The sequence below is a fragment of the Mesoplodon bidens genome (assembly GCF_964165515.1).
Source record: "Mesoplodon bidens genome assembly, chromosome: 5".
NCBI classification, from domain to species: Eukaryota; Metazoa; Chordata; class Mammalia; order Artiodactyla; family Ziphiidae; genus Mesoplodon; species Mesoplodon bidens.
This window is the reverse complement of record NC_138161.1, coordinates 69,830,902-69,857,966: the sequence shown is the minus strand read 5'-3', so window position 1 is coordinate 69,857,966 and position 27,065 is coordinate 69,830,902. Positions and strand designations below refer to the sequence as shown.

At 36.9% G+C, this 27,065-nt stretch overlaps 2 protein-coding genes across 7 annotated transcripts in view; one reads left to right on the top strand and one right to left on the bottom strand.

Annotated features, from left to right (window-relative positions):
- ACAD11 (acyl-CoA dehydrogenase family member 11) overlaps positions 1-27,065 on the bottom strand; it is a 108,773-nt gene that overhangs the window by 17,964 nt on the left and 63,744 nt on the right. For all 6 annotated transcript variants that reach the window (XM_081235426.1, XM_081235427.1, XM_081235424.1 and 3 more), the window contains 4 exons: positions 6,141-6,207; positions 5,428-5,513; positions 2,350-2,421; positions 1,297-1,451 (listed from right to left, as the gene is read on the bottom strand). In XM_081235426.1, the coding sequence (XP_081091552.1) occupies positions 1,297-1,451; positions 2,350-2,421; positions 5,428-5,513; positions 6,141-6,207 (380 nt within the window). The remainder of the gene's footprint in view (positions 1-1,296; positions 1,452-2,349; positions 2,422-5,427; positions 5,514-6,140; positions 6,208-27,065) is intronic.
- ACKR4 (atypical chemokine receptor 4) lies at positions 21,415-27,062 on the top strand. The gene is made up of 2 exons (XM_081235435.1): positions 21,415-22,245; positions 24,875-27,062. Exon 2 carries the CDS (start codon positions 24,884-24,886, stop codon positions 25,934-25,936), a length of 1,053 nt encoding a protein of 350 aa, XP_081091561.1. The 5' UTR covers positions 21,415-22,245; positions 24,875-24,883; the 3' UTR covers positions 25,937-27,062.

Below are 27,065 nucleotides of genomic sequence, written 5' to 3'. Positions count from 1 at the left end.
TGTACTAAAATATACATGTCCAGCAAACATGTCTAGCGAGGTTCTCTAGAATACAATTTTATTACTACAAGTTTGACCTAACACTACATGTTAGCAATCATAAGTATTAAATATTTAATAATAATTTTTCTTGCTTCCTTAAAATTTAGAAGGGCTTTTGGGGAGATGATTTGGATATCTCATTTCTAAGTTTTCTATTTCAGCTTAAAAGCTCTCTTCAACATTTCTTGTAAGCAAGGAAGTCTGAAATGATAGCGTCTTTTCCTCTTTTTTTTTTTAAATAAATTTATTTATTTATTTATTTTTGGCTGCTTTGGGTCTTTGTTGCTGTGTGTGGGTTTTTCTCTAGTTCCGGCGAGCGGGAGCTACTCTTCATTGTAGCGCACAGGCTTCTCATTGCAGTGGCTTTTCTTGTTTTAGAGCACAGGCTCTAGGTATGCAGGCTTCAGTAGTTGTGGCTCACAGGCTCAGTAGCTGTGGCTCGTGGGCTCTAGAATGCAGGCTCAGTAGTTGTGGCGCACAGGCTTAGTTGCTCCATGGCATGTGGGATCTTCCCGGACCAGGGTTCAAACCTGTGTCCCCTGCATTGGCATGCAGATTCTTAACCACTGCTCTAACAGGGAAGTACTGTCTCTTTTTCTCTTGATCAATATTGTCTAATTTGGATTATAGTGCCCGGATGTAAGGATGTAACTATATTGTTTACTGTACTTTGTATACAACAGACTCAGTAGTACATAATTAAGAGATGAGAATTCAAAATATCTTGAACATCCCACCAAATGCTGATCCCATTTCTACTCGCATTTCTCCATTGTCAGGAAGCTCACTTCTTTTTAAAGCAGTCCATTCCACTTTTATATCTCTCTTATTTCACTGAGTTTTAGGATATTTTCCTATATTTCCTATATTTTCTCTCCACTTATCTGTTCTAATTCCTTCCAGAAAGTCAAAGGACAAGGCTTCCTTGCTCCTTACAACAGCCCTCTCATGTCCACAGAGAGGGCTACTGTACGAGGTTCTCTAGAGAACGAGAGTCTGGGAAAGTTGAAGGAATTGTCCACACTCTGTGTGCTGAGGTGTTGAAGCACTTAAAGAGTTATTTAATCTTTCACAAAGATAACTACCTCTGGTCAGACTATATTTAAATTCAGACATAAATATGTTTTGTGGAAAACATATTTTCTCCTTGTTTATTCAGAGGAAATCTCTTGCTGACCCAAGTAATGCTGTTTCAGTTCAAGGTTAGTGTAATGCATTGGGCTACAATAAATTCAAATAAGTAATTATCCTTACATGTGAATACAGTTTCTTCTTAAAGGCCACCCTTTGTTTTGCCCGTTCACACATGATCTGCAAAGCACGTTCAGCCAAACCTATTGTTCTCATACAGTGGTGGATTCTGCCAGGTCCAAGGCGGCCTTGGGCAATTTCAAATCCCCTACCTTCACCTGTGAGAAAGAAAGGATAACATGGCCACAGCCTATTTCTTTTGTTATTTACACAAATCCTGAGAAACTTATGAGCTGCCCTCAATAAAAATGGCATTCCAGTAGGAAAAAAGTCAGCTCTGTAATAAGGTTCACTATACCTTTATGGAACTTTGATTTCTATGTATTTTAAACCACCATCATCAAAAACTTGGATCAAATTTAAGAATGTCTTCTGAGTACCTACTCTGCATAAGTTGTTTTGTTAGAGCTGCAATGGTTACAAAGGTAGATAAGACACAGACCTGAGTTTAGAACCTAGAAGATGGGCAAGGATGCTAGGGATAAGGGATATGGAGAGGGACAAGAAAGGCAAAGGAGGGAGACGCTGTTTTTTCATCATGGTAACCTTAGGGCCTGGCAGGATCAGGGGCTTTTTGAGTGGATGAGATGAGGAACACAAGAACCTTCCTGAAAGAGGTGGCATCAGAGGTGTTCCCTGAAGGTTGAGTAGGATTCCAACAGGCAAGAGGATGGAGTCATTCCAGGTATACAGTGTTCACAAAGTTATTTATGCTTCTAATGTGTATATGACTTGAATTCATAAAGTCCTGAGGTTTCAGTAAAACAAGTAGAGGCTTGAAGATCACGTTTTAGGAAAAAGTCTGTTGCTCTGAATTGTATAATTTTTGTATTTAGCTGTGTTTTCAACTGATGTGCTACCACATCAAATACTTAAATAAAACCTTATTATTCCATGTAAGAAAACCCATGAAAGGAAAAAAATGTCCTTTACAAATGGAGTAAATAAGAGGGGAAAGTATCTAAATTATGGTATACTTCGTATCTTTTCCAGATTTAGACCTGAAAATATTTTAAAACAAAATAATAGAGAATCATTTTTCCAAACTTATCTCACCTAGTATTAAATTGGTGGCAGGAACTCGCACTTGATTAAAATGGATCTCAAAATGTCCTCCATGGAAATTATCTATAAAATAGAGAATAAAATTTTAAAAAGCAAAATGAATTGACCAAAAAACAGTCACAGATAATTAATCTACTGAAATATAGTTATTCAAAGATAGTGGAATTTAAAGGCCTTATATGTCATACATTCCTAGGTAGACCAGAGCCCTGAACCCCCAGCACTGTGTAGCTCAGAAAACTTATCAACTGTTTTAGAAATTTTAAGAGATTTTAGATATCATTTCATCAAGAGGTTTCTGAACTCATTCTCTGAAGTTGTAGAGCTATGAAAAAGGAAGACGGCTCCACAGCTCCGATCAAACTATTTTATTATTGTTTTGTTATTGCTTCTTCTTTGAAAATTTTTATATACGGGCTTCCAAAGAAAATTTTACTTGGAAAAAAAAAGTTCCACTGGTTCAAGAATTGAAAGTGAATAATGTAATTTAAATTTCTGATTTGACCATTGTGGAAACCAATGCCTGATGATGTGAAGAACCTGCTTGAAGGGACAGAGCAGGTTCAGCATTTAGAGACAAAGCTGAGGCTGGGCCTTCAGGTATGTTTGCTCCCAGTCTAGGCTTGTTCACTGTGTGTTTGCCTCTTGAAAATGCTGGCATGTGACTGAGATTGGGAACACATTCACATTTTGTCTTTACATCATCCCTCCTCCCTGCCAAATTCTGCAGATAATCTCATGCTAACTCCACACCCTTTCCCAGTCAGAAGAGACATTAATAATCAATTATGTCCACACTGTTTCTTTTGGCCTTGGCACAGCGAGTTGGAGAGATGCTGGTGAAATTATCATACTGAAATTTCAAACATAGGCTCTACAGTGGAGGGTATTTGTAGCCAACAAACATTATAAACTCATTTTGGTGGTCTTTCAGGCTTTTGCTCTGCAACCCAACAACTTCCCACGCACAGTTTGCTCCAGTGAGCTTGTTCATCCCCATGCTGCCAACACACGTTTCTTTTCTTTATAATTCAATCCTTTTTTTTAAAGTTAATTTTTATTGGAGTATAGTTGCTTTACAATGTTATATTCATTTCTAGTGTACAGCAAAATTAATCAGCTACACATATCCCCTCTTTTTTGGATTTCCTTGCCACTTAGGTTACCACGTGCATTAAGCAGAGTTCCCTGGGCTATACAATATGTTCTCATTAGTTGTCTATTTTATACAGAGTATCAATAGTATATATGTGTCAATCCCAATCTCCCAATTCCTCCCCCCTCTCCCCTCCCTTGGTATCCATACATTTGTTCTCTATGTCTGTGTCTCCATTTCTGCTTTGCAAATAAGATCATCTATACCATTTTTCTAGATTCCACATATACGCATTAATATACAATATTTGTTTTTCTGACTTACTTCACTCTGTATGACACTCTCTAGGTCCATCCACATCTCTACAAATGACCCAATTTCATTCCTTTTAATGGCTGAGTAATATTCCATTGTATATATGTACCACATCTTTTTTATCCATTCATCTGTTGATGGACATTTAGGCTGCTTCCATGTCCTGGCTATTGTAAATAGTGCTGCAATGAACACTGGGGTGCATGTGTCTTTTTGAATTATGGTTTTCTCAGAGTATATGACCAGGAGTGGGATTGCTGTGTCACATGGTAGTTGTAGTTTTAGATTTTTAAGCAACCTCCATACTGTTCTCCATAGTGGCTGTACCAGTTTACATTCCCACCGACAGTGCAGGAGGGGCTCCCTTTGCTCCACACCCTCTCCAGCATTTACCGTTTGTAGATATTTTGATGGTGGCCATTCTGACCAGTGTGAGGTGATACCTCATTGTAGTTTTGATTTGCATTTCTCTAATAATCAGTGTTGTTGAGCATCTTTTCATGTTTGCCAACACGCTTAACCTGTGGGTGCATTCTCCAGCTGCAGCCTATAGAAAGTGATGATGCCAAATGTTCCATAAAACTGCAAGTCTTATATCTACTACTTGAATATTTTCATTAGTCACTTTCAACAATAAACAGAAAGCTAGGGTCACCACAAACCTGAAGTTCAGTAAACTTTTTCATAACATTTATCACCGGCTGACAGCTATATAACTCCTTATTTACATGTTTGTATTTATTCTCTGTCTCCTTCCCCCGGCATGTAAGCTCCACAAGGGCAGAGATCTTGGTCTACTGTGTTCACTAATGTATTCTAAATACCTGGAACCGTGCTCAGCACTCAACCAATACTTGCTGGGTGAGCAACCTGATTGGCAAGGAAACAGTGAACATGAGCCTGAGCAAAAGTATCCTTGCTTCTTAGAAATTCCACCCAAGGACAGAAGGAAGGAAAAAATTTGCATTCAAATCAGTCAAAACCCATTGCTTATTAATAGCTCTTGAGGTTGATTGACTAAGAAAGCTAAACTTGAAAACAAAAATGAATGTTACTATGGGTTACCTAGATTTAATTTTCCAGGTGTATTTCATTAATCTATTCTCCTGGATGATGAAGAGAAGACTGGCAGACAGAGTCGTTATTCCTTGAATACCAGTCTGCCCTTTCCCCAAAGCAGACAAAACGTGGTAGAATGCTGCATCACCTCTCTTTTTATTTGTTCTATTCTGAACTCCACTCGTCTTTTTATTAAGCGTCAAAAAATTTCTAAGAACCCATCTTGTGCATTAAAATACTATCTGGGGACTTCCCTGGTGGTCCAGTGGTTAAGAATCCACCTTCCAATGCAAGGGACGTGGGTTTGATCCCTGGTCAGGGAACTAAGATCCCACATGCTGCGGGGCAACTAAGCCCACGTGCCACAACTACTAAGCCCGTGCTCTCTAGAGCCTGTGCACCATGACTAGAGAGACTGCCCGCTACAATGAAAGATCCCACATGCCGCAATGAAGATCCTGTGTGCCACAACTAAGACCTGATGCAGCCAAATAAATAAATAAATATTTTTTAAAAAATGCTATCTAGTCCCTTCAGTGTTACTGCATATTCTAGTCTTCCTGCTTGCAAATACACGGACAGGTTGATTGAGTACTTACCCAGGTAGCCAAAAACAGACAAGGGCCTTATTACTTCTACTCCAGGTGTGTTGATGGGAACAAGAATCATGCTGTGTTGTTTGTGTCTGGTCAAAAGAAAAACAGATGTTAGGAAAAGTGTGCTAAGTGGAAAAATAAAACAGATGTTAGGCAGAGTCTCAGCTGTCATCTTTTCATTGTTGTTATCATGTAATTATGTAAGCAATGATGTTTGGAATGGGAACTGTGTAAAAAACATACATTAAGTACATTCAGATGCAGGCTGTGATCTGGAACAATGATGATTTTAAAAGATGTGAAAGTTATTTAACTGAGGCTTCTCATTGCTCAAAGTGGTAACTGGCAACTGATATTCAATACATTAAACATTTCAAGACTATTGCCTTGGATCTAAATGTCTAACTTACAAACAGTTTTGAAAAATTTTATATATCTTGTAATCTGATCCAAACAGCTTTGAGGATTCAGCAACACTTTTAATACAGGAAATTCCACAGTGAAGAATGTACAGTGACACTCCCTAAAATGTTTTCTAAATATATCTTTTAGCAAAATAATTGTGAAATACAAACATGTGACATTTAATGTCATAATATATTTTATATTATTATGATTTGTGAGCCCAAATGGTGCGTTTTAAGTAAATTAAGTGGATACAGAGAAAGACCTACTCTTATTCCTCATAGATTTCTCAATCACTATTGTTTTATTACCTGGTTACAGAGTTATTGTTACTTTTTCCCATAACAATTGCAATTTTGCACTTTGGATTCCCAGCTCCTAAAACCAGAGAGAAAATTAGAACAATACATCATAAAAAGAAATTTTTAGCCTGACATTCCACTGTAAAAGTTCTAATCTTTCTAAATTTACCTCTGGGAAAACAAACAAACAAACATACAGGAAGAAAACCCTTAATTCATTAAAAAAATAATGCTATGTACAAAACTGTATATCACCCAAGAAAAATCACTAGCCAAGGCCAAGAATGGACTTCTCAATGACAGCTGTGGCACGAAAATAGCCAGAAGTCAAAGAAGCCGTGAGGAGCTTCCCTGGTGGCACAGTGGTTGAGAGTCCGCCTGCCGATGCAGGGAGCCCGGGTTCGTGCTCCGGTCTGGGAGGATTCCACATGCCGCGGAGCGGCTGGGCCCGTGGGCCGTGGCCGCTGGGCCTGCACGTCCGGAGCCTGTGCTCCATGGCGGGAGAGGCCACAGCAGTGAGAGGCCCGCGTACCGCAAAAAAAAAAAGAAAAAAAAAAAAAAGAAGCCATGAAAGAACTGCAGCCCTTAAGACAAAATGACAGCTCTCCCATTCATACCATTTCAGACATCAGCATGCTAGAAAGGTTGTGAACTTCTTCTAGCATAGTTCCTCCTGTTTAGGTCCCATATTTTCTGACATATGGACAAGAAGTACTAAAACTCATGATATTTACTCCCCAACCAGTGACTGAGAAAGACCTAATTTCCCCAGCCATGGGGCTGGGTGAGGGTGAGTCTGTTGGAGGATTTCAGTACCTATCCCAGATTACATCATTTGTCCTAGTTATGCTATGGAGTAGCTGAAGATGGTTTACTTGGAGCTGTCCACATATATGAGGCTCTGATTCCACCTTCAGTAAGCCTGTTTTCATTCATTGATTTATTAAGGGTTAAAATTTGAAAATATAAAGCTATTCTCATTTTAATGTAAACTTTTATTTAACTACAATTTAAGGTCTATGGCAATTCCCCAAAGGGGCCTTCTTGCAAAAAGTAAGTTTCATTTTCACCAGCCTAAGCACCTAGTCCCTCAGCGAAACTACCATTTAACTGGTGTTCTAATTATAAGACTGCAAGCAACTGGATCAGATTAAGTTAAACACATAACTTCTTATAAAAAGTAGTTTTAGGAGATGTGAAATCATATGAAGATTAAATGTGAAATGTTAGGAATTATGTCAAATAGTAGAATAACACCATAAAATCCCAGGATTTAAAGGATAAACTCTATGGGACATATCAAAGGCCACTGCAAGGATGTAATCAGTGAGATCCAGATGTGGGAAATCTACAAGACACATAATCCAGTTTCTTCAACAATTAAATTGCAGTAAAAAGGAAAAAAGAGGGATGGGAAAAAAGGAAGGGAGCTTACAGATAAAAAGAGATGAAAAGAGACTTAAAAAGAGTCATCAACCAACAGGAATTTTTAGACCTTATTTGGATCCTAATTCAATTAAACAAACTAAAAAGCATTAATCACAATTATGAAACATTAGAAATTTGAATATGTAATGATAGGTAATGATATTAAGTAATTTTAGGTGTGCTAATGGTTTTGTGGTTACATTTTTAAAAGCACCCGTATTGAGATACACACTGAAATGTTTGTGAAAGAACTAATGTGATGTCTGGAATTTATTTCAAAATAATATGGGGAGAGGAGGGAATGAGAGTAGGATGAAGCAAGGTTGGCCATGAGTTGGAAACTGCTGAGTTGTAAAACTATTCAGAGTATTCCTGGGAGACCTAAATATGTAGCAAAGATATAAAGGAGAAACATGGGTGGTACACTGAAATGTCTGCAAATAGGTCGTATAATAGTGAACATGAGGAGTAAAGGAGGGTAGGGCCCAGAGGAAAGAGATGCCTTAACTCTATAGATTGAGGGGATTGGGAAAAGGACATAGTGAAGAAGCAGTGCTAGAAGAAAGATGATTAGTTGGGAAACAGAGACCAAGGCAAGCAGAGGTAAAGAAAGAGAAGAGAGGGTAAAAATGAATAGAAAAACTAGAGAAAAGGGGTCTACTTTAAACATTGGCACTTACATCTGAAATTTTGAAACTCCTTACAATTGAATCTTTGGCTCTATAGAAGAAATGGATGAAACAGAATGCACAACTACAGCTCTTGCAGTGTTTTCAGTCTATATGAGGAGATACTAAATAAACAGAGAAAACTATAGAGTAGAAACAATCTAATATTTCCTAGAGTTTAGAGCGGAAACTGAATTGATAGCTTTTCTAAAACCAACTTGGAGAGATTCAAGATAGCAGAAATATGTGTTTATCTCCCATTGCTCCTGAGATCCCATTGAAATAAAAACATAAAAGTATAATGAAGGCATAACCATAACAGAAAAGGAAGTAAAGAATGTGAGGCAACAGGATTAGGGGTGTTGGTGGCCACCAACAAATGAGAGCTTTCAATAAATATCTGGGGAGCAGATAGAGGCAAGTTGACCAATGAAATGTACAGAGAAGTCAGAGCCTAGCAAATGATGTAAGGAACTGCAAAGGGAGAGGGTTCTGACTCTGGAGTCAGAAGTTATGACTGAGAAGTGAGGCTACCAAAGGGGGATTAATCCACTATTTATAGTTGGGCAAATGTAACAGGTGGCATAAAGTCATTCTGAGACCTGGGGGCCTGTAGCCTGAAAGCTAGCTTCCCATCAGCACACTCTAAAGTGAGTCCCAGCCCAGCTCCACCAAAAGTTTCCTTGCAGAACTGCTACTCAGGAGAGAAAAATGGCTGGAAAAGAGCTGTTAAAACAAAGGAAACCTCAACCAGCTACTCTTCCTTTTTTCTTAAGTATGAATAGAAAAACAAGGATCTGTAGTATGTGAAGAGTCTGCAGCATTAAAGAGAATGACAGGCCCAAATAAAGAAACTGTAAAAACTGATTGGAATCGGAAAACTAAAGACTCCAGGAGAGAGGTCTCCAGAAAAGAAAGAACTCAATAGAATTAAAGTTACAATTTAAAGGTGTGTGTGTGTGCGCGCGTGCGCATGTGTGTGTATGGATAAGGGGAAGGAGATATAAAAGCAAATAATGAAATGAAAGAAAAATGGCAATTAGAAACTGCAGGAAAATAATTTGTAAATGTACAAGTGAACCATGGTCTAAATATAAAAGAAACTACAGTATGGCATGAATTTAAATAATACATAGAGTGTAAAACTATTTTAACTGATGTTGATGCTTAGAAACACTCTCCTTACACTGGCCAAGGTGATATTATATTGAATCAGTTAGAGAAGGACATGAAACCTATCTAATACACTACTCAGACCAGCATTGAACAATATTAGCATAGTCCTATAAGGTAAGTGTTGGTTTTCAAAGTGTAGAGTCATTCTGTGTTCAACAATGATTATAGTTGCAAGACAGAAATAAATGTTAGTAATTCTGACAATGTAAAAGTAGAAGCTGTGGCTGACATAAGGTAAAATATGGAAGGGAAGAATAAAAGGTAGAGAAAGGGGTAGGTGCACTCATGTATCTTTAGGTTATAAAGAGGAGCTTGAAGAGATTCTGTGGAATGGGGATGCAGAGGAGAAATTTAGAGATATCGTCTAAAGTGTAAAAAGTAATCAATCAAAAAATTGAAATAATAAATGTCTACATTACAAAAGGGCAGAGAGTTATAATACATATGAGTGAAACTGTTCTTAATCAAATTGGGGAATCGATAAGTAGTGTCTAGAATGAATAAACTGGGAGAGAGAAAAAAACATTTTACCTAAAATTATAGCAGAAACCAGAGAACTAAAATCAGAAAACTAGAGTCTTCTCTAGGGTATGGTATTGTTGTGTGAAGGGATGGGAAACAGTATGCTCTTAAATATTTTCAGATTTGTTACCACTTCTAATTGAATAACAATAACTACTACTACTTTTTAAAAAAATTTAAAAAAACAGCCTATTATCTTGTGAATAAATCTGTAGATCCTAATTTGGAGAAGGAAACTGAGAGACCTGCTGAATAAACTGCAATATATTTTTTCTCTTTCCTAATTTCCCTTTAATCTGAACGTTTTATCTTTGGACTGTGGAGGCCATTTCCTGCATATAGTGTGGCACTTCTCCACTTCTAAGTGATAATACATAACTCCAGAAATCCTACATGTACACCTCTGCCTTATGAAATGCCTAAAATGATAAAAACACTAAAAATAGATTTCATCTGGGAAAAGGAGGGGAAGGGAGGGAGGCAGTGTGCCTAAAATGGATGATTCTGTTCATCCCCAGGCTGGTAGTGGAATAAGGAAACACCTTAAACTGATTTAGAGCTTGAATCACAAGACTGCTTTCTCCATGGCCAAAGCCAAAGGAATTGTCAGAACTTGCAATCATATATACATATACGATTTTATCTAATGACTAGAAAGGAAGGGAAGGAAGCCTTTTAACTAACTGGAGCAGAACATTTTAAAAAAACAGCATTAAATTGGCATTTGATGCAACACTGTAATCACATAATAAATATGTTAAGCAAAATTGTCTCCTATTTTTTCCCAAATATATGACTTATTGCCTTATCCTGGGGCTAAGACAAATATGACATATTATATATAAGATAAAGGGCAAGACTATTTTCTCCACCCTTCTGTGCTTTTGCATCATAATCTTACTACCAGTTGTTTCAAAGAAAATTCAATAGAAAGTTTTTATATTGAAAATAAATAAATCTGCTTTTTGTTAAAGGAAAAACGTAAGCATCTTCACAAATACAACAGAAATTTAATGTTGCCCAAGTAGAACACTTTACAATGCCTTGAAAAGTCTGCGGTATGTGTATTGATATTAGATAACAAAGACCTTTAATTCAGGTTAAACATACTTATTGTATACCAACCAATAATAAATGGCAGTTATAGGATTTCTAGAATTTTGTATATAATATATATATTATATATATATATATATATTATATATATAATATATATATATAACTTTAGAGCAGTTTTAGGTTCATAGCAAAATTGAGGGGAAGGTACAGAGATTTCCCATATCCCCCTTCCCACCTCCATACATATCTTCCCCCATTATGAATACTGCTCACCAGAGTGGTACATTTTTTACAAGTGATGAACCACATTGACCATCATAACCACCCAAAGTTCATAGTTTACATTATAGTTCATTCTTTTTTTTTTAAATGATAACATTTTATTATAGAAAAAACATCCCAAATATAGGATTTTGTATACACTGGTAGGTGAACAAGTGCAACTTTAAAAGTAAATACAAAGTAAAGAGGCAAAACTACAAGCATTTTGCCTTTAAGAGAAAACATAACGTTCTCCTGCAGTGGTGAACCCACGCAGAGCACTAATGTGGCTCCATCTCCCATAAAGGCATCAGGTTGCTTTCTGAACTATGCCCAGTTTATCAATTTCAAAATGATGGCAAGAAGGGAGTTCCCTGGTGACCTAATGGTTAGGATTTTGGGCTTTCACTGCCAGTGGCCCGGGTTCAATCCCTGGTCGGGGAACTGAGATCCCTCAAATTGCACAGTGCAGCCAAAAAAACAAAAACAAAACAAAACAGAAAAAACATGATGGCAAGAACTGGCATTGAATAAATCTCTAAGACTGATTCTTAACTTTCTATTGACTGTTACTTTATAAAGTTTCCCATCACACTTTGAGCATTTAAAGCCTGCACTCTGATTGTTTTTACTTACAGAAGGACCCATTGGAACACTATGCATCTTTCCTGGGCTTATTCCACAGTATTTTCATAGACCTGTATACACATTACTGATCATTCTTGATGTTGTACATTCTATGGGTTAGGGCAAAGGTATAATGACATGTACCCATCATTATACATCTCACTGTCCTAAAAATCCTCTGTGCTCCAGCTACTCATCCCTCCCCACCCCCAACCCTGGCAACGACTGATCTTCTTACTGTCTCCAGAGAGTTTTGTCTTTTCCAGAATGTCATATAGTTGGAATCATAGCCTTTTCACTTAATAATAGGCATTTAAAGTTTCTCCATGTCTTTTCATGGCTTGGTAGCTCCTTTCTTTTTGCACTGGATAATATTCCATTATACAGATGTTCTTCTTTTAAATGGCCATCTCTCCTTCTTGCCTCTTCTTCTGGAACTCCAAGTACACATAGTTTAGACCTTTTGATATCGTCCCACAGTTTCCTGAGACTGTTCATTTCTTTCCATCGTTTCTTCAAATTGGATAATTCCTAATGGTCTGTCTTCAAGTTCATTAACTCTTTCCTCTGTCATCTCATTATGTTTTTAAGCCCATTCAGTGAATTTTTTTCAGATATTTTACTTTTCAATTCTAATATTTCCAATTAGTTCTTTTTCATGTTTTCTATTTATCTTCTGATATTTTCTTTTCCTTTTTCTTAACCTCACTGAGCAAATTTATAGTAGCTGTCTTAAGTCCTTGCCTGATAATTCCAACATCTGAGTCACTTGGAGGGTTGGGCTTTCCCCTTGAAAGTGGATCATGTTTTCCTGGTTCTTCATTTGATGAGTAATTTTAGATTGTATTCTGGACATTGTGATTCCTTTGTTTTGAAGACTCTAGATTCTGTTCTGGCATTAATGTTTTTGTTTTATAGGGCAGTTAACTTAAGTAGAGTCAAACTTCAGAGTCTGTCTCAATTAAGGTGAATGGGAGGTCACATTTCAGTTTAGCTCTTTTTATTTAGCTGCAAGGTGCTTTGTGTCTGCCCTGTGAATCACTTTGGTTCACGAGTAAGCCAGAGACTTGGGCAAAGTTTACACATGAAACAGATCTCACTTTTTCCAGGTTTCTCCTTTCCTGAAATCCCACCCTATTCTATCATTTTCTGGGAGTGATGGCTGCCCCAGACACTGTCCTCTGGTTCCTTAGGACACAAACCCGAGTTATCTAGAGAAGCTTCAGCATTCTTGCACCACATTGTGTACTTAGGCCAAAGCCCCCTTTTTTTTTTTTGGCCACATTGGGTCTTCGTGTGCTGTCCGTGGGCTTTCTCTAGTTGCGGCAAGTGGGGTCTACTCTTCATTGCGGTGTGTGGGCTTCTCTTTGCGGTGGCTTCTCTTGTTGCAGAGCATGGGCTCTAGGTGCATGGGATTCAGTAGTTGTGGCTCGTGGGCTCTAGAGCGGAGGCTCAGTAGTTGTGGTGCATGGGCTTAGTTGCTCCACGGCATGTGGGATCTTCCCAGACCAGGGCTTGAACCCGTGTTCCCTGCACTGGCAGGCAGATTCTTAACCACTGCACCATCAGGGAAGTCCCTAGGCTAAAGCCTTAAAATTAGACCTAGCACCTGTCTCGTCTTCCAAATTCTGACTCCGCTACAAAATCAGCCTGTCTTTGGTCACTCCCCAGACCCTTCAGGTAGTTATTTTTTGTAGCTTTTTATTTGTTACCTGTGAGAAGGTGAATTTTAAGCACTTTTTCCATCACACTAGATATGGCGCTCCCCTAAAGGTCTCTCCTTTAAACTTTGCCAAAACCAGGTCTTCACTTATCCAGTGTGATGGTTTCTTACATCATGTACCTATCATTAGTGTCAGTTGAAGTTTTAGAAATGCAATGATCTATATACACTACCAAACGTAAAACAGATAGCTAGTGGGAAGAAGCCACATAGCACAGGGAGATCAGCTCTGTGCTTTGTGACCATCTAGAGGGGTGGGATAGGGAGGGTGGAAGGGAAGGAGACACAAGAAGAAAGAGATATGGGGATATATGTGTATGTATAACTGATTCACTTTGTTATAAAGCAGAAACTAACACATCATTGTAAAGTAATTATACTCCAATAAAGATGTTAAAAAAAAAAGAAATGCAATGTTCACCTCAAAATATGATTTAGGAAGCAGAATTAGGAATCTTAGAAGCTCTAAAATTTTTAAACCAACAAAACCAAGACCTAACAATTCTATTCCCCTCAATTATTCTGTATTGTGAATTACACATGTAAAGTAAAATATAGTTAAGATTAAAATGCACAGATAACTAATGAGAACCTACTGTATAGCACAGGGAACTCTACTCAATGCTCTGTGTGACCTAAATGGGAAGGAAATCCAAAAAAGAGGGTATACATGTATACGTATAGCTGATTCACTTTGTTGTACAGTAGAAACTAACACAATATTGTAAGGCAACTATACTCCAATAAAAATTTTAAAAATATGTGTCAATTCCCACTTTAAAAAATTTATCCAACAGCGTTTCACTTGTGTGAAATGATATACATATATAAGAGGTATTGGAAAACAAATTACTGGACTAATAAATTGATATTCAGGGCAAAAAGAAAAAAATATTAAAATGCAATTGTTTTAAAACCAATGCTCTGATTTAGGTTTCTCCAAATTTAATGGAATCTACTTTTCAATCAGTTCTGAAAGAACTTTTTATAAGAAGGATGTTTCAGCTGCTACATCTTCCAGATTTTAATGAGAAAAGATTTCCCCATTCACATATTTCAAAATTAAGTTTTAAAAATCTAAGGTGTTATACTCTTGATGTTGAGCCCACTTGACTATCCTCCTTTATTGAACCATGTCTTACTTTCCAAATTGTGTTTATTTTTACAACAGTGAGTCCTTCTGATTTTTATAGGTGCTAATACATAGAAAATGAATTCCACAAATCTGAGGATCAACCTGAAGAACATCAGGATGATTCAAATGGTAAATGATAATACTTAAATTACACTGTGCATCTTAACTGAAATTTCTTATCTGAAAACACTGGGCTGGGGGAATTTTTTTACCCTTGATTCATCCTGGCTCTGCAATAATATGTAATCATGCTTTGATTCTTAGCTAGAAATTATTGAGAAAATAGTCTTTTCCAGAAAGGCTTACTTTTAATTTTTCAACTGGATATTTTTCTACTTGGGGTTTTTGAGCTTTTACTCGTAGGAAGACTTGAGGCCCTTAGGCTGAAGAGTCAGTCCACTTGCCCCATATAACACATTATCTCCTTGGTGGGTGTACTTCTGAAGATCAGATTAGGACATAATGGTATGACTTGGGGTTCATTTTCATTACAGATCTTTTCTTTGTCTACTTTCTATCCTGGTAATCAAGAACATTTTGGGTAAATCTTTTAAGGTTTCATGGATTTTAATTCTAGATAAACAGAAGCTGAATCCTTCAAAAGTAAAATCTTGTCTACAATTCCCTCAAACCCTAACCAAAAGCCATCCTTTTCCAATTCTATATTTCTCTCTAATATTTCCCAATAGTATTTCTTGTCTTGCTCTTTCTATCATAAAAAAATGTTGCCACAGCTTTTTGTAAGTGTCCAACAGATTTCAGATATCAGGTAAATTTTGAAGAAACTCAAGAAACAAGGCAAATAATTCTTTAATTCTGCTTTGCTCAATCTAATATGAAAAACAATTCAGATTCTAAAAAGATAAAACTTCTAAATTGGCTCTCCTTTTGGGGGTCATTAAGTAGAGGAAGTAAGGGTGAATGTATAAGCTGTAAATTTTGAAATATTTTGATTTAACCTTGATGTTTCAGAAAATGGGAAAACTCTCTCACAAATATATCATCTCATCTTAGCTACAAGCATAATTTGGCAGGTGCAGCAACAGAAATGTCCTTCTTCTAAAGGGAGTTTTTGCTCTCATGTTATTTTAGTTAATGAACAGGATACCAAATGTCATAAATTAAATATATTAAAGGAAATCTGAATAGACCAGAAAACATCTAAATATGTCTGCTGTGTCACAGGACTTCATGAATGAAAACAGATGGCATAGATAAGATAATTTTGTTTTTAATCCAGACTCTGTGGTATTTCAAAACTGTTCAAGTGCCAGGATTAAGTCAGGCTGAAAAGGACATTTTACTGATATTTGCTGATGAGTTTTAATTTCACAGGCTCTTACAACCACATGGTTATCAAACAAAATCATTCTCTAACACAAGGAAAGATGACAGGTGGAGAAAAACATGACTACTGGGTATGGATATGGCCTGTAACAATAAAAAAAAGTGATATGAACAATAATATAATATGAAGTGCAGTTAGCCATGTACAAAGTCTCAAGGTTATTTCTTCTACCAACATTGAACGTCTGAGGTGAAATACTTAAACTTCATTTGGTCTTAGCATTAATATTACTACTTAGCTTTAATTCAAATACAAATAAAAAACCAATATGAGTTAAGTAACATTTTACAATGAAATTTCCACTTGTTAAAAAAAGAAAAAGTTTATCATTCGGTTAAGAAAAAAAACAATCTCATGTGTGCCCTTGGAATATGTGCTATTATTAATAGGGGAAACAACCTTTGAAATTCACTTACTCTACTGCTAGGAAGGTTTATATTTAATAAGTATTCAATAAATGTTACATGCTGTCACTATTACAAAATACCGTTGGATCAAAATCAGGTCCAAATAGATCAGAATTGAAAATTTAAAAAAAATTTAAATAATCAAGACATTAAAGGGCTTCCCTGGTGGCGTAGTGGTTAAGAATCCGCCTGCCAATGCATGGGACACGGGTTCAAACCCTGGTCCTGGAAGATCCCACATGCTGCGGAGCAACAGATCTTGTGCTCCACAACTACTGAGCCTGTGCTCTAAGGCCCGCAAGCCACAACTACTGAAGCCCACAAGCCTAGAGTCCATGTGCCATAAAAAGAGAAGCCACCACAGTGAGAAGCCCACGCACAGCAACGAAGACCCAATGCAACCAAAAATAAATAAATAAATTTATTTATTTATTTTAAAAAGACATTTAAAAATCTAGAAGAAAAAACAATTTAGTATCTATGAAATCTCTGGATGGGAAAGAAATTTTAAGCCTCAAAAATAAATGTGGGAATTCCCTGGCAGTCCAGTGGTTAGAACTCTGAGCTCTCACTGACAAGGCCCCAGCTTCAATCCCTGCACGCAGCCAAAAAAAAAAAAAAAGAAATCAAAGGAAAAAGATTGACTGGTTTATCTGTATAAAATTATTGTACAGTAAGAAACAAAATTAAAGCAAAAAACAATTTAAGGAAAATATCTCACACATAACTGGCAAGGGCAGGGGAAGGGTACTGAATCTGTTACAAGTCATTTAAGACAGCAAGATGGTAGTGGAATAACACATTCAACTGGCAACGTTCTAGGGAAATAGACAGTTCCATATATTATTGGTGAAAGTGCAAAGTAATACCATCCCTCTGTAGTACAATTTGGCAATATCCATCAAAATTACAGATTCGTTTATCCTTTGATCCACCAATTCAACTTCTGGGATTTATCCTACAGATATAGCTGTTTCTGAATGAACTGACAGATGTAGATTATTACCTGTAGGTATTGTTTATACTTGCAAAGAATTGGGCATAAATCAATATCCATCAATAGGAGACTATTAAATGGTATGTCCACATAATGGAACGCTTCTAAAAAGAATAAGGAAGCTTTCTATGCACTTAATTGTAAGAACTCTAAGATTATTCTACAGAATGCTATATTTAGTGTAATAAGAAAGGGGATAGTTATACATGGTTAGTCCCATTCTTCAACATCCCTCAGTAAGATTAGATTAAGTGCAGTTTCCTACCATATCTACAAAGATTCTCTCTATGACATTATTTGTAATAGCAAAACACTGGAAACATTCAAAAAGTCCTATAGTAGTTGAATGGTAAGTCAAATTATGATAATCCACATAAAGTATTATTTAGCTATGAAAAAATGTCATTTATAGTGAGTTTGAATAACATGATAGTGCTTAAGTAAAAATGCTAAATAAAAAACTCATATACAATATGAATTCAATATGTAGTATGGACACTAAAGAGTAATCATAAGATTATTAATTTATATCTCAATATCGAAGACATTTTCAGTGAAAATGTAAAATGTAGTTTAGTCAGATTGCTTCCCAAGCACCTAATACTGAGAAAAATGGCACTACAAGAGGAAGATGAGAAATGGGTGTGGAGAGAAAGACTCTATAGGAACAAGGGACATTGCTATGTTAGGACCGGTGAGAAAGGGTGAGAGACAATTTATGGTGAGAAGCCAGTTGGAATCAACTTATGGTGGAAGGCAAGTGGAAGAGAGGTACAAAAAAAAAAAAGGCGCTAAAGAAGCATCAAGTAAATACTCTGAAAAGTTGCCTAAGGTAAGTGATGCCTTTCCCTATCCTCCAAGCTTTATGATTGACTTTCAAATGTTGTCAAGTATTCCCTATTAACACCTCTTCTAGTTCTGTTGAGGAGGAAAATACAGGAAAAGGTCAGTCAGTGAGCTAGTTTCACCATGTTTCATACACAGGTGTGACTCACTATATACTACCAGAGGAAGCTTGATCCTGAGATCCTTTATGCCCCAAGGGCTGGGTATGTGTTTGAGTTAGCAAAAATAATGACTGAATTGAAAAGATGTGAAGATTATAGCTTTATAACTGATTTACAAGAAGGGAATCCTATTTACAAGAAAGTATGTGGTTGAAAGTACATGGGGGAGGAAATGAAGGAAAAGGACGGATACTTTTAAATATCTATAAATATGTATCAAAATTCTATAATAGATGACATCATGGAATTATACATATGCATAAGGGATAGTATGAAAAAGTAGAAATCATCTAAGACTAAAGATCTGGATCTAAAATTCCAGCTGCATTGCTAAATTTATAAGTCTGTGGAAGATAAGTTACTTAAGCACTGATTGATTGGTTGATTGATTGATTGATTCATTCATTCATAAATTTAATTAGCCATTAAAGAACTACAGCATCAAGGGCAAGTAAAATGGGACAATAATCAGAAGGGAAAGTAGAATTATTTATTAATTCAAAGTATTTATTGAGTATCTACTACATGCCAGGCACTATTCTATATATTTATATATGAACAAATTATACAAAAGTCCCTAATCTGATGAAGCTTATATTCTAATATAGGGTGAGATACATTAGACACCAAACAGAATATAAATGATATGGTAAATTAGCACATGAAAAGTGCTATGGTAAGGTTGATTGGGAGTATAGGCAGGTGAAGGGTATTTCGTTTACTTATTTAATTTTTGCCCTCTGTTTTATTGAGATATAATTGACATACAGCTCTGTATAAGTTTGACTTACATACATCATGAAATGATTATCACAATAAGTTTGGTGAACATCCATCATCTCACACAGATACAAAATGAAAGAAATAGAAAAATATTTTCTTCCTTGTGATGAGAACTCTTAGGGTTTACTCTCTTAACACCTTCCATATATAACACACAACAGTGTTAATTCTAGTTATTATGTTGTACATTACATCCCTACTACTTATGTATCTTACAACTGGAAGTTTGTACCTTTTTTGACCACCTTCATCCAATTCCCTTCCACTTCCACCTGCCTCTTGCAACCACATATCTGATCTCTTTTTTTATGTTTGTTTGTTTGTGAAGTACAATTGACCTACAACACTATGTTAGTTCCTGTTACATGACACAGTGACTGGATATTTCTAAACATTTTAAACTGACCACTATGATAAATCTAGTTATGATATGTCAACATACAAAGATATTACTTACTTATTGGCTATATTGCTCACACTATACATTTCATCCCCATGACTCATTTATTTCGCAACTGGAAGTTTGTAATCCTTTTTTTTTTTGAAAATTTGATGCACGCTATGGAATAAGGTATTAAATGCATACATATCAACGAAGATGTAGTTTTTTATACATTTATTTATTTTTGGCTGCATTGGGTCTTCGGGCAAGCAGGGGCTACTCTTCGTTGTGGTGCCCACGGGCTTCTCATTGCTGTGGCTTCTCTCGCTGTGGAGCTCCGACTCTAGAGCACAGGCTCAGTAGTTATGGCATGTGGGCTTAGTTGCTTCGAGGCATGCGGGATCTTCCCTGACCAGGGCTTGAACCCGTGTCTCCTGCATTGGCAGGCAGATTCTTAACCACTGCACCACCAAGGAAGCCCTGTAATCTCTTTTTAAGAGTTTGTAATCTCTTAATCTCCCTTACCTATTTCTTTCCTCCCCATCCCCCTCCCACCTGGCAACCATCAGTTTGTTCTCTGTATCTATAACTCTGTTTCTGTTTTGTTATGTTTGTTCATTTGTTTTGTTTGTGAAAGGTATTTTAAATAGAATAATCAGGGGTTGCCTCAGTGAGGTGGTGGTGATTGGACAAAGACTGGAAAGACATGAGGGAGTGAGCCTTGCAAGTCTTGAAAGGAAGCACATTCCAGGCAGATAGAAGAGCCAGTACAAAAGGAATGTGAAGGAATGTGCCTAGCACATTTCAAAACTGCAAGGAGGTTGGTGTGGCAGAATAAGCAAGCAAAGGGGAAGAGAAGGAAATAAGTCAGAGAGGCAATGAGGGATGGAGGGTAGGCCATTCTAAGAATTTAGTGGAAGGTTGTTTGTTTGCTTCCTCCTGCCCCCAAAATACATAAGATAAAGAAGAATAAGAGGTAAGAGAAGGCAAAAGACCAGAGAGTCTAGAGAGGGCAGGGATAAATTTAAGAGCAGTATCCCTCAGCAAGCAGCAAGAGATCAGAGTAATGATCAGCCATGGTAAGGAGAAAAGATGCCTCTTTTGGAAGAATTGTGCTAGAGTCTGCTAAGAAAGACTGATATGCTCATCTCTTAGCAACTTTGCGCTCAGTGACTTCACATTGGTAGCTGAAATTGGCCATGGTGGGAGTGTTTACACCATGGAAAATGTCTAACACTACAAATCCAGGCACTTTTTTCTTTTTCTTTTTTCAATTTGGAAGTGTTTTGTTTTATTTATTTAACATCTTTATTGGAGTATAATTGCTTTACAATGGTGTGTTAGTTTCTGCTGTATAACAAAGTGAATCACTTATACATATACATATATTCCCATATTCCTTCCCTCTTGCATCTCCCTCCCATCCTCCCTATCCCACCCCTCAAGGTGGTCACAAAACACCGAGCTGATCTTCCTGTGCTATGTGGCTGCTTCTCACTAGCTATCTATTTTACATTTGGTCAGGCACTTTTTTCTTGGTGAGATGGCTTAGCTGCATGCAAATAACTCTTCTCAAAGACTGGTGGATAACAAGTAGGAGAAGTTGGCTGTACCCCCAGACACATAATGTGGGAAGATGAAGGCCCCAGTGCTCTAGAGTTTATTTTCTGTGAATCAACAGGAAAGTAAGATCAATTGCTTGTAGAAAAAATGGCATTGGTCTGAAATAACTTCTGAAGGGGGAGACTGAGCCTAGAGAAAGTAAATAAGGGAACTGTTATGCAAATGTGAGGAGAGTCAAGGCCAAGGGTTAAATCTGCATACATTTCTCTTCTTTCTCTAACTTTCATTTGTTTGGAAGTAGGGGGAGGGGGACATAGCCAGAGATAGCCTTTCCAGACAGAAGGATTTTGAAAGTTTGTAGCTGGTCATTGAAGAAGATTACAGGAAGGCACAAGAATTTAAAGTCGTGGGGAAAGGCATACTCTGGGGTCAAGGACAGATAAGGAGTACAGTGAGGCCAAGGGGAGTCTCATAGTTTAAGCAAAATACAAAATGATGTGGTATAAAAATTTTAGTTCTACTATAAATGCCTAATGATTACAATTTAGTTTTTGATAATTTAGTCTTCACAAAGATAACTTTCTAGGTTACAATCATTTTTGTTTTCTTTCCTAGACAAACTAATTTTAGAGAGTATTTGTCTAGATGCTACCTACAAGTAAATCTTTGTTAGCTGCCTTGAGGCACTCTGGTGAATTCTTTTGGTTTGGCAGTCAGTACCTCAGCTGCAGGCACATTCCTGTTCCCTTTGGCTAAGTGGAAACTTTGAAAGGTCTGTAATTTTTGAAACGAGATCGAATTCCTTCAAGTTTGTAACCTAGGACACTTAAGAACTTGGATTTGAGTTCACAGTATGGTTATACATAAAATAAAAGATCAAGTGCTCACAAGGTTAAATTTCCTGAAAGCCTTACTGGATGTAAGACAAAGGCGGGGTATAAAACGAAAATAAAAGTATTCTGATTTAGAGAGGTCATTCTATCTTACTCTCTGCAATCAAGACTGCTCTTGTCTGCTGACAGAAACAGGTTGGTTTTTTCTTTCTTTTTTCATTCAGACTTGTATATGATTTTCTTTTAAGCCCAAAGGTTTGGTATATTTATGTATGTAGAGGGAGTCTTGATGAATAAATGTTTACATGTGCAAAAAAGAGCTATTTGATAACAGTTATACATGTTAACCTTAAAACAAAAATATGAATATAGCAAGAAGAAAATATTATTTTAATACCATTACTTGCCTATAAAACTTTGTTAATAATAGGTTTTGCTATATCATTTTTTCCTGCTTTGTTTTATTGTTAATTTTTTTATTCTTATGATAATTACAAAGGCATTTAAATGTGTTTCTATGTTTCTGCCAGAAGGATCACTTCTGCAAATAGTTTCCATTCCTACTCTTATTTATTCATATTTTTAGTATGATTAATTCTTTTAAAATATCTTTCCTTAATATCTTATACTGTTTGGCCATATTACACCTTATCACCAGGTTCAAGATTTGTGTGATAAAAGAGAAGGAAAGAACAAAGTTCCTACCATATTAATAATTAACATATAAGAAAACGAAGACTAGAGTAGTCTTCCAGATCAGAACTTTTCAAATAACTTTAAGGATAAAGGGAGACAGAAGGGCTAAGGAAAAAGCATAACAAAACTCAGCACTATAATAAAAACACTGAAAGTTATTATTATATATATTTTAAAACTTGTGAATTCTGTGCAAGCTTATCTTAATACTACAGGGTGTTAATAGCCAGTACAGTAGAATAACTTAATGAAGAGACATGAGATTCCTGGAGTATCATCTTTCCATTCTAGAGTAATAGCTTTATACCTATTGGTAAAACCTTTAGTTTGACAAATATCTGCTGGGCACCTAGAGTGTGCCAGGCACTCTCTTTGGGTATTAATTATAAACATAAATCCAACAGGTCATAGTCTTAGGGAACTTAGAGCACAGAGGGAAAAGGTAGTCTGAGAAACATGTCTTCCGTAGGATGGGGTCAGTTCTCTGAGAGATATGCAGATACAGTTATTGGATTGGGAAAGTCTTCTGGAGAAGTGACATCTAAGTTAACTGGGTAGGAACTGGCTCTTCAAGGGAACGGCAGGAAATAGTCCATCAGATAAAAGAACAGAATGAGTAATGATGTAGACATGTGCTGCAACATGGTGTGTGCCAGAAAATCGCTGGCAAGTCAGTATTGTTACTGTCTACCATGCAGGGTGCACAGTAGAGGGATGTAGCAGGAACCATGGGTAGGACAACATTATGGAAGGAGCCTTGGGTATCATGGTAAGGAGCTTAGATTGTATCTTTCAGATGAAGGGATGTGTCTTTCAGGTGAGGAGCTAATAAGCAGCAGTGATGGATTGACATTTTAGAAAGAGAGCACTCTGATGGCAGTAAGAAAAATGTTTTGACAAGGAGGTGGTAAGGAGGAATAAGAACAGTAGGATGCCAGTTGGGAAGATATTGTAATAGGCCAGGTAATAATGATGGTCGAATTGTGTGGATGTGTCAAGGAGCACAGATTAAAAGAGACAGATTTGAGACCTATTTGGGAGGTAAAATCAGAATTTAGGGGCTGACTGGAAATCAGGGATGAAGATAAGAGATAAATCAAGGATGGTACAGGCTGAAGGCTTAGGTGACTAGTGGAACAACAGTGCTACCAAATAGTAGTTTACAATCAGCATATGGTGACAGGTTTTGGAGGGAAGCTAACTAGAGGAGACTTTGTTTTATAAAAGCCAACCAGGGGCTTCCCTGGTGGCGCAGTGGTTGAGAGTCCGCCTGCCGATGCAGGGGACATGGGTTCGTGCCCCGGTCCGGGAAGATCCCACATGCCGCGGAGCGGCTGGGCCCGTGAGCCATGGCTGCTGAGCCTGGGCGTCCGGAGCCTGTGCTCTGCAACGGGAGAGGCCACAACAGTGAGAGGCCTGCGTACCACCAAAAAAAAAAAAAAAAAAAGCCAACCAGTGGGGCTTCCCTGGTGGCGCAGTGGTTGAGGGTCCGCCTGCCGATGCAGGGGTCACGGGTTCGTGCCCGGTCCGGGAGGATCCCACATGCCGCGGAGCAGCTGGGCCCGTGAGCCATGACCGCTGAGCCTGCGCGTCCGGAGCCTGTGCTCCACAGCGGGAGAGGCCACAGCAGTGAGAGGCCCGCATACTGCAAAAAAAAAAAAAAAAAAAAAAAGCCAACCAGTAAAATTAAGTAAAATGCTGAGATAATATATTTAACTTATTTTAAAATAAATTCATAAATAAATAAAAATAATATTTATTTTAAATAAAATTATTTTAATTTTAAAATTTAATTTATTGTCAATATACTGTGTAAGAATCACAAAGTTGTATATGTAAAGTTACAGGGTTTAATGATTAATAAAATTCCCCAGGGTATTATTATCTTCCCTCTGTAAATCCCAGCTCCTGTACACAAACTTGTAAAAACGAGGGATGAAAAACTACTCTTGGGGATATATTCCAACGTGGCTTCCATTAAAGAGTTTCAAAGAGTGCCAGATTCAGGTTCACATATGCAATGGCAACAATCTATTCTCTAGTAAAAGAATAAAACATATGCTAGATCAAAAGCGTTTCCACTTAAGCAATATCAAAATAAATATCCTGTATTCTTTTTGCCATTTAGATTGGAGCCATGGCTTTGGAACACAACCAGTCAACAGATTACTATTATGAGGAAAATGAAATGAATGACACTCATGACTATAGTCAGTATGAAGTGATCTGTATAAAAGAAGAGGTCAGAAAATTTGCAGAAGTTTTCCTGCCTGCCTTCTTCACAATAGCTTTCATCATTGGACTTGCAGGCAATTCCATAATAGTGGTGATTTATGCCCATTACAAAAAGCGGCGAACCAAAACAGATGTGTACATCCTGAATTTGGCAGTGGCAGACTTACTCCTTCTATTCACTCTGCCATTTTGGGCAGTTAATGCAGTTCATGGGTGGGTTTTAGGGAAAATCATGTGCAAAGTCACTTCAGCCTTGTACACAGTCAACTTTGTCTCTGGAATGCAGTTTCTGGCTTGTATCAGCATAGACAGATATTGGGCAGTAACGAAAGCCCCCAGTCAATTGGGAGTGCAAAAACAATGCCGGCTCATCTGTTTCTGTGTCTGGATGGTTGCCATCTTGCTGAGTATACCTCAGCTGGTTTTTTATACAGTAAATCACAAGGCTAGGTGCATTCCCATCTTTCCATACCACCTAGGAACATCAATGAAAGCATCAATTCAAATGCTGGAAATCTGCGTTGGATTTGTAATACCCTTTCTTATTATGGCAGTGTGCTACTTCGTAACGGCAAAGACAATCATCAAGATGCCAAACATTACAAAATCTCGGCCCCTCAAAGTTCTGCTCACAGTGGTCATAGTTTTCCTTGTCACTCAGCTGCCTTATAACATTGTCAAGTTCTGCCAAGCCATAGATATCATCTACTCCCTGATCACCAACTGCGACATGAGCAAACGTATGGATGTTGCCATCCAAATCACAGAGAGCATTGCACTCTTTCACAGCTGCCTCAACCCGGTCCTGTATGTTTTTATGGGAAACTCTTTTAAAAACTACATCATGAAAGTTGCCAAGAAATATGGGTCCTGGAGAAGACAAAGACAAAATGTGGAGGAGATTCCTTTCGATTCTGAAGATGCTACAGAGCCAACCAGTACTTTCAGCATTTAAATATAAAACTGCTCTGTCTCTTGCTTCGATACACATGAATGAGGCTTCTCCCTCAGACCAAACATCTGCATCTTTCTGAAATTCAAATTTCAAACAGTGTGGTGGCAACTTATAACAAAGAAGAGGTTAGGGTGGGGAAGGGGAGTGGGGTAGAAGCCAAGAAAAAGAGGAAACAAAAAATAAATGCATAAAACATGGAAATTAAAATTAACAATATAGGAAAATAGTAGTAACAATCATACATAAGAAAAACACTATAAGTTAGGTAATCTAAAACAGATTATTAAAGAAATTTAAATTACGGGGCATTTATAATTATTTTAAATTATCTAAATTTTAATATAAGAACAATTTCCCTGCATAATTTTAGTACTTGAATAACTATGTAGCAAAATTCAATGTCTTTTTCTTGTTTCTTAATTTGTAAGAGATTTCATAAAACTCCAGAAAGAATAACAATTGGCAATAAAAAACAAAAACAAAAACATAAAAAGCTTTTCTGGCTATTGTAATATATTACTGGTAAGTTTCTAAACATGTAATTTGCTTTTATGATGTCAACTTTCTTTAGTAATAAGCTGGTTATCCTGTTAGATTTATCATTTATACTCTAGAAGCAATCCTCAGACAATCACATTTATCTAGGTTTCAATTTTTATAACTGCCTAAAGGGCTCATCCATTTACGTGAGTCCATTACTGAGGGTTGACTAAATAATATATTTTTCTATGTCTAAAGACTCTTATTTTTCACTTAAATACTTGTATTTTTAAACAATGAAAATATGTGCCACAATATATTATTTTTAATAATATGGACTGCTTATCTCTTTAAAAACAATTATATATAAATTATTATAGTCCATGTAATATGCCCCTATTAAAATTTAAATTTGATAGAAATGACAATGGTCAAAAATAGTGTGCACTAATATAAATTTTTTCTCACAAACTATAAAAAAAGACGTTTTCTGGTCTTAAATAAACATTGCCCAATCAAGACATTGTTTTAAAATTACTTTTCTTTTTATCAACTATTTCTAAATTGGAAAATGCTTTCAAAGGCAGAATTTAAAGAACGGTGGTCATGAAGTGAGTAACTATGTATTTTATTATTCTAGCACAGCATC

Bases quoted from the DNA above. Each gene is read 5' to 3' on its own strand.
- ACKR4 (XM_081235435.1), top strand. From the start codon at position 24,884: ATGGCTTTGGAACACAACCAGTCAACAGATTACTATTATGAGGAAAAT.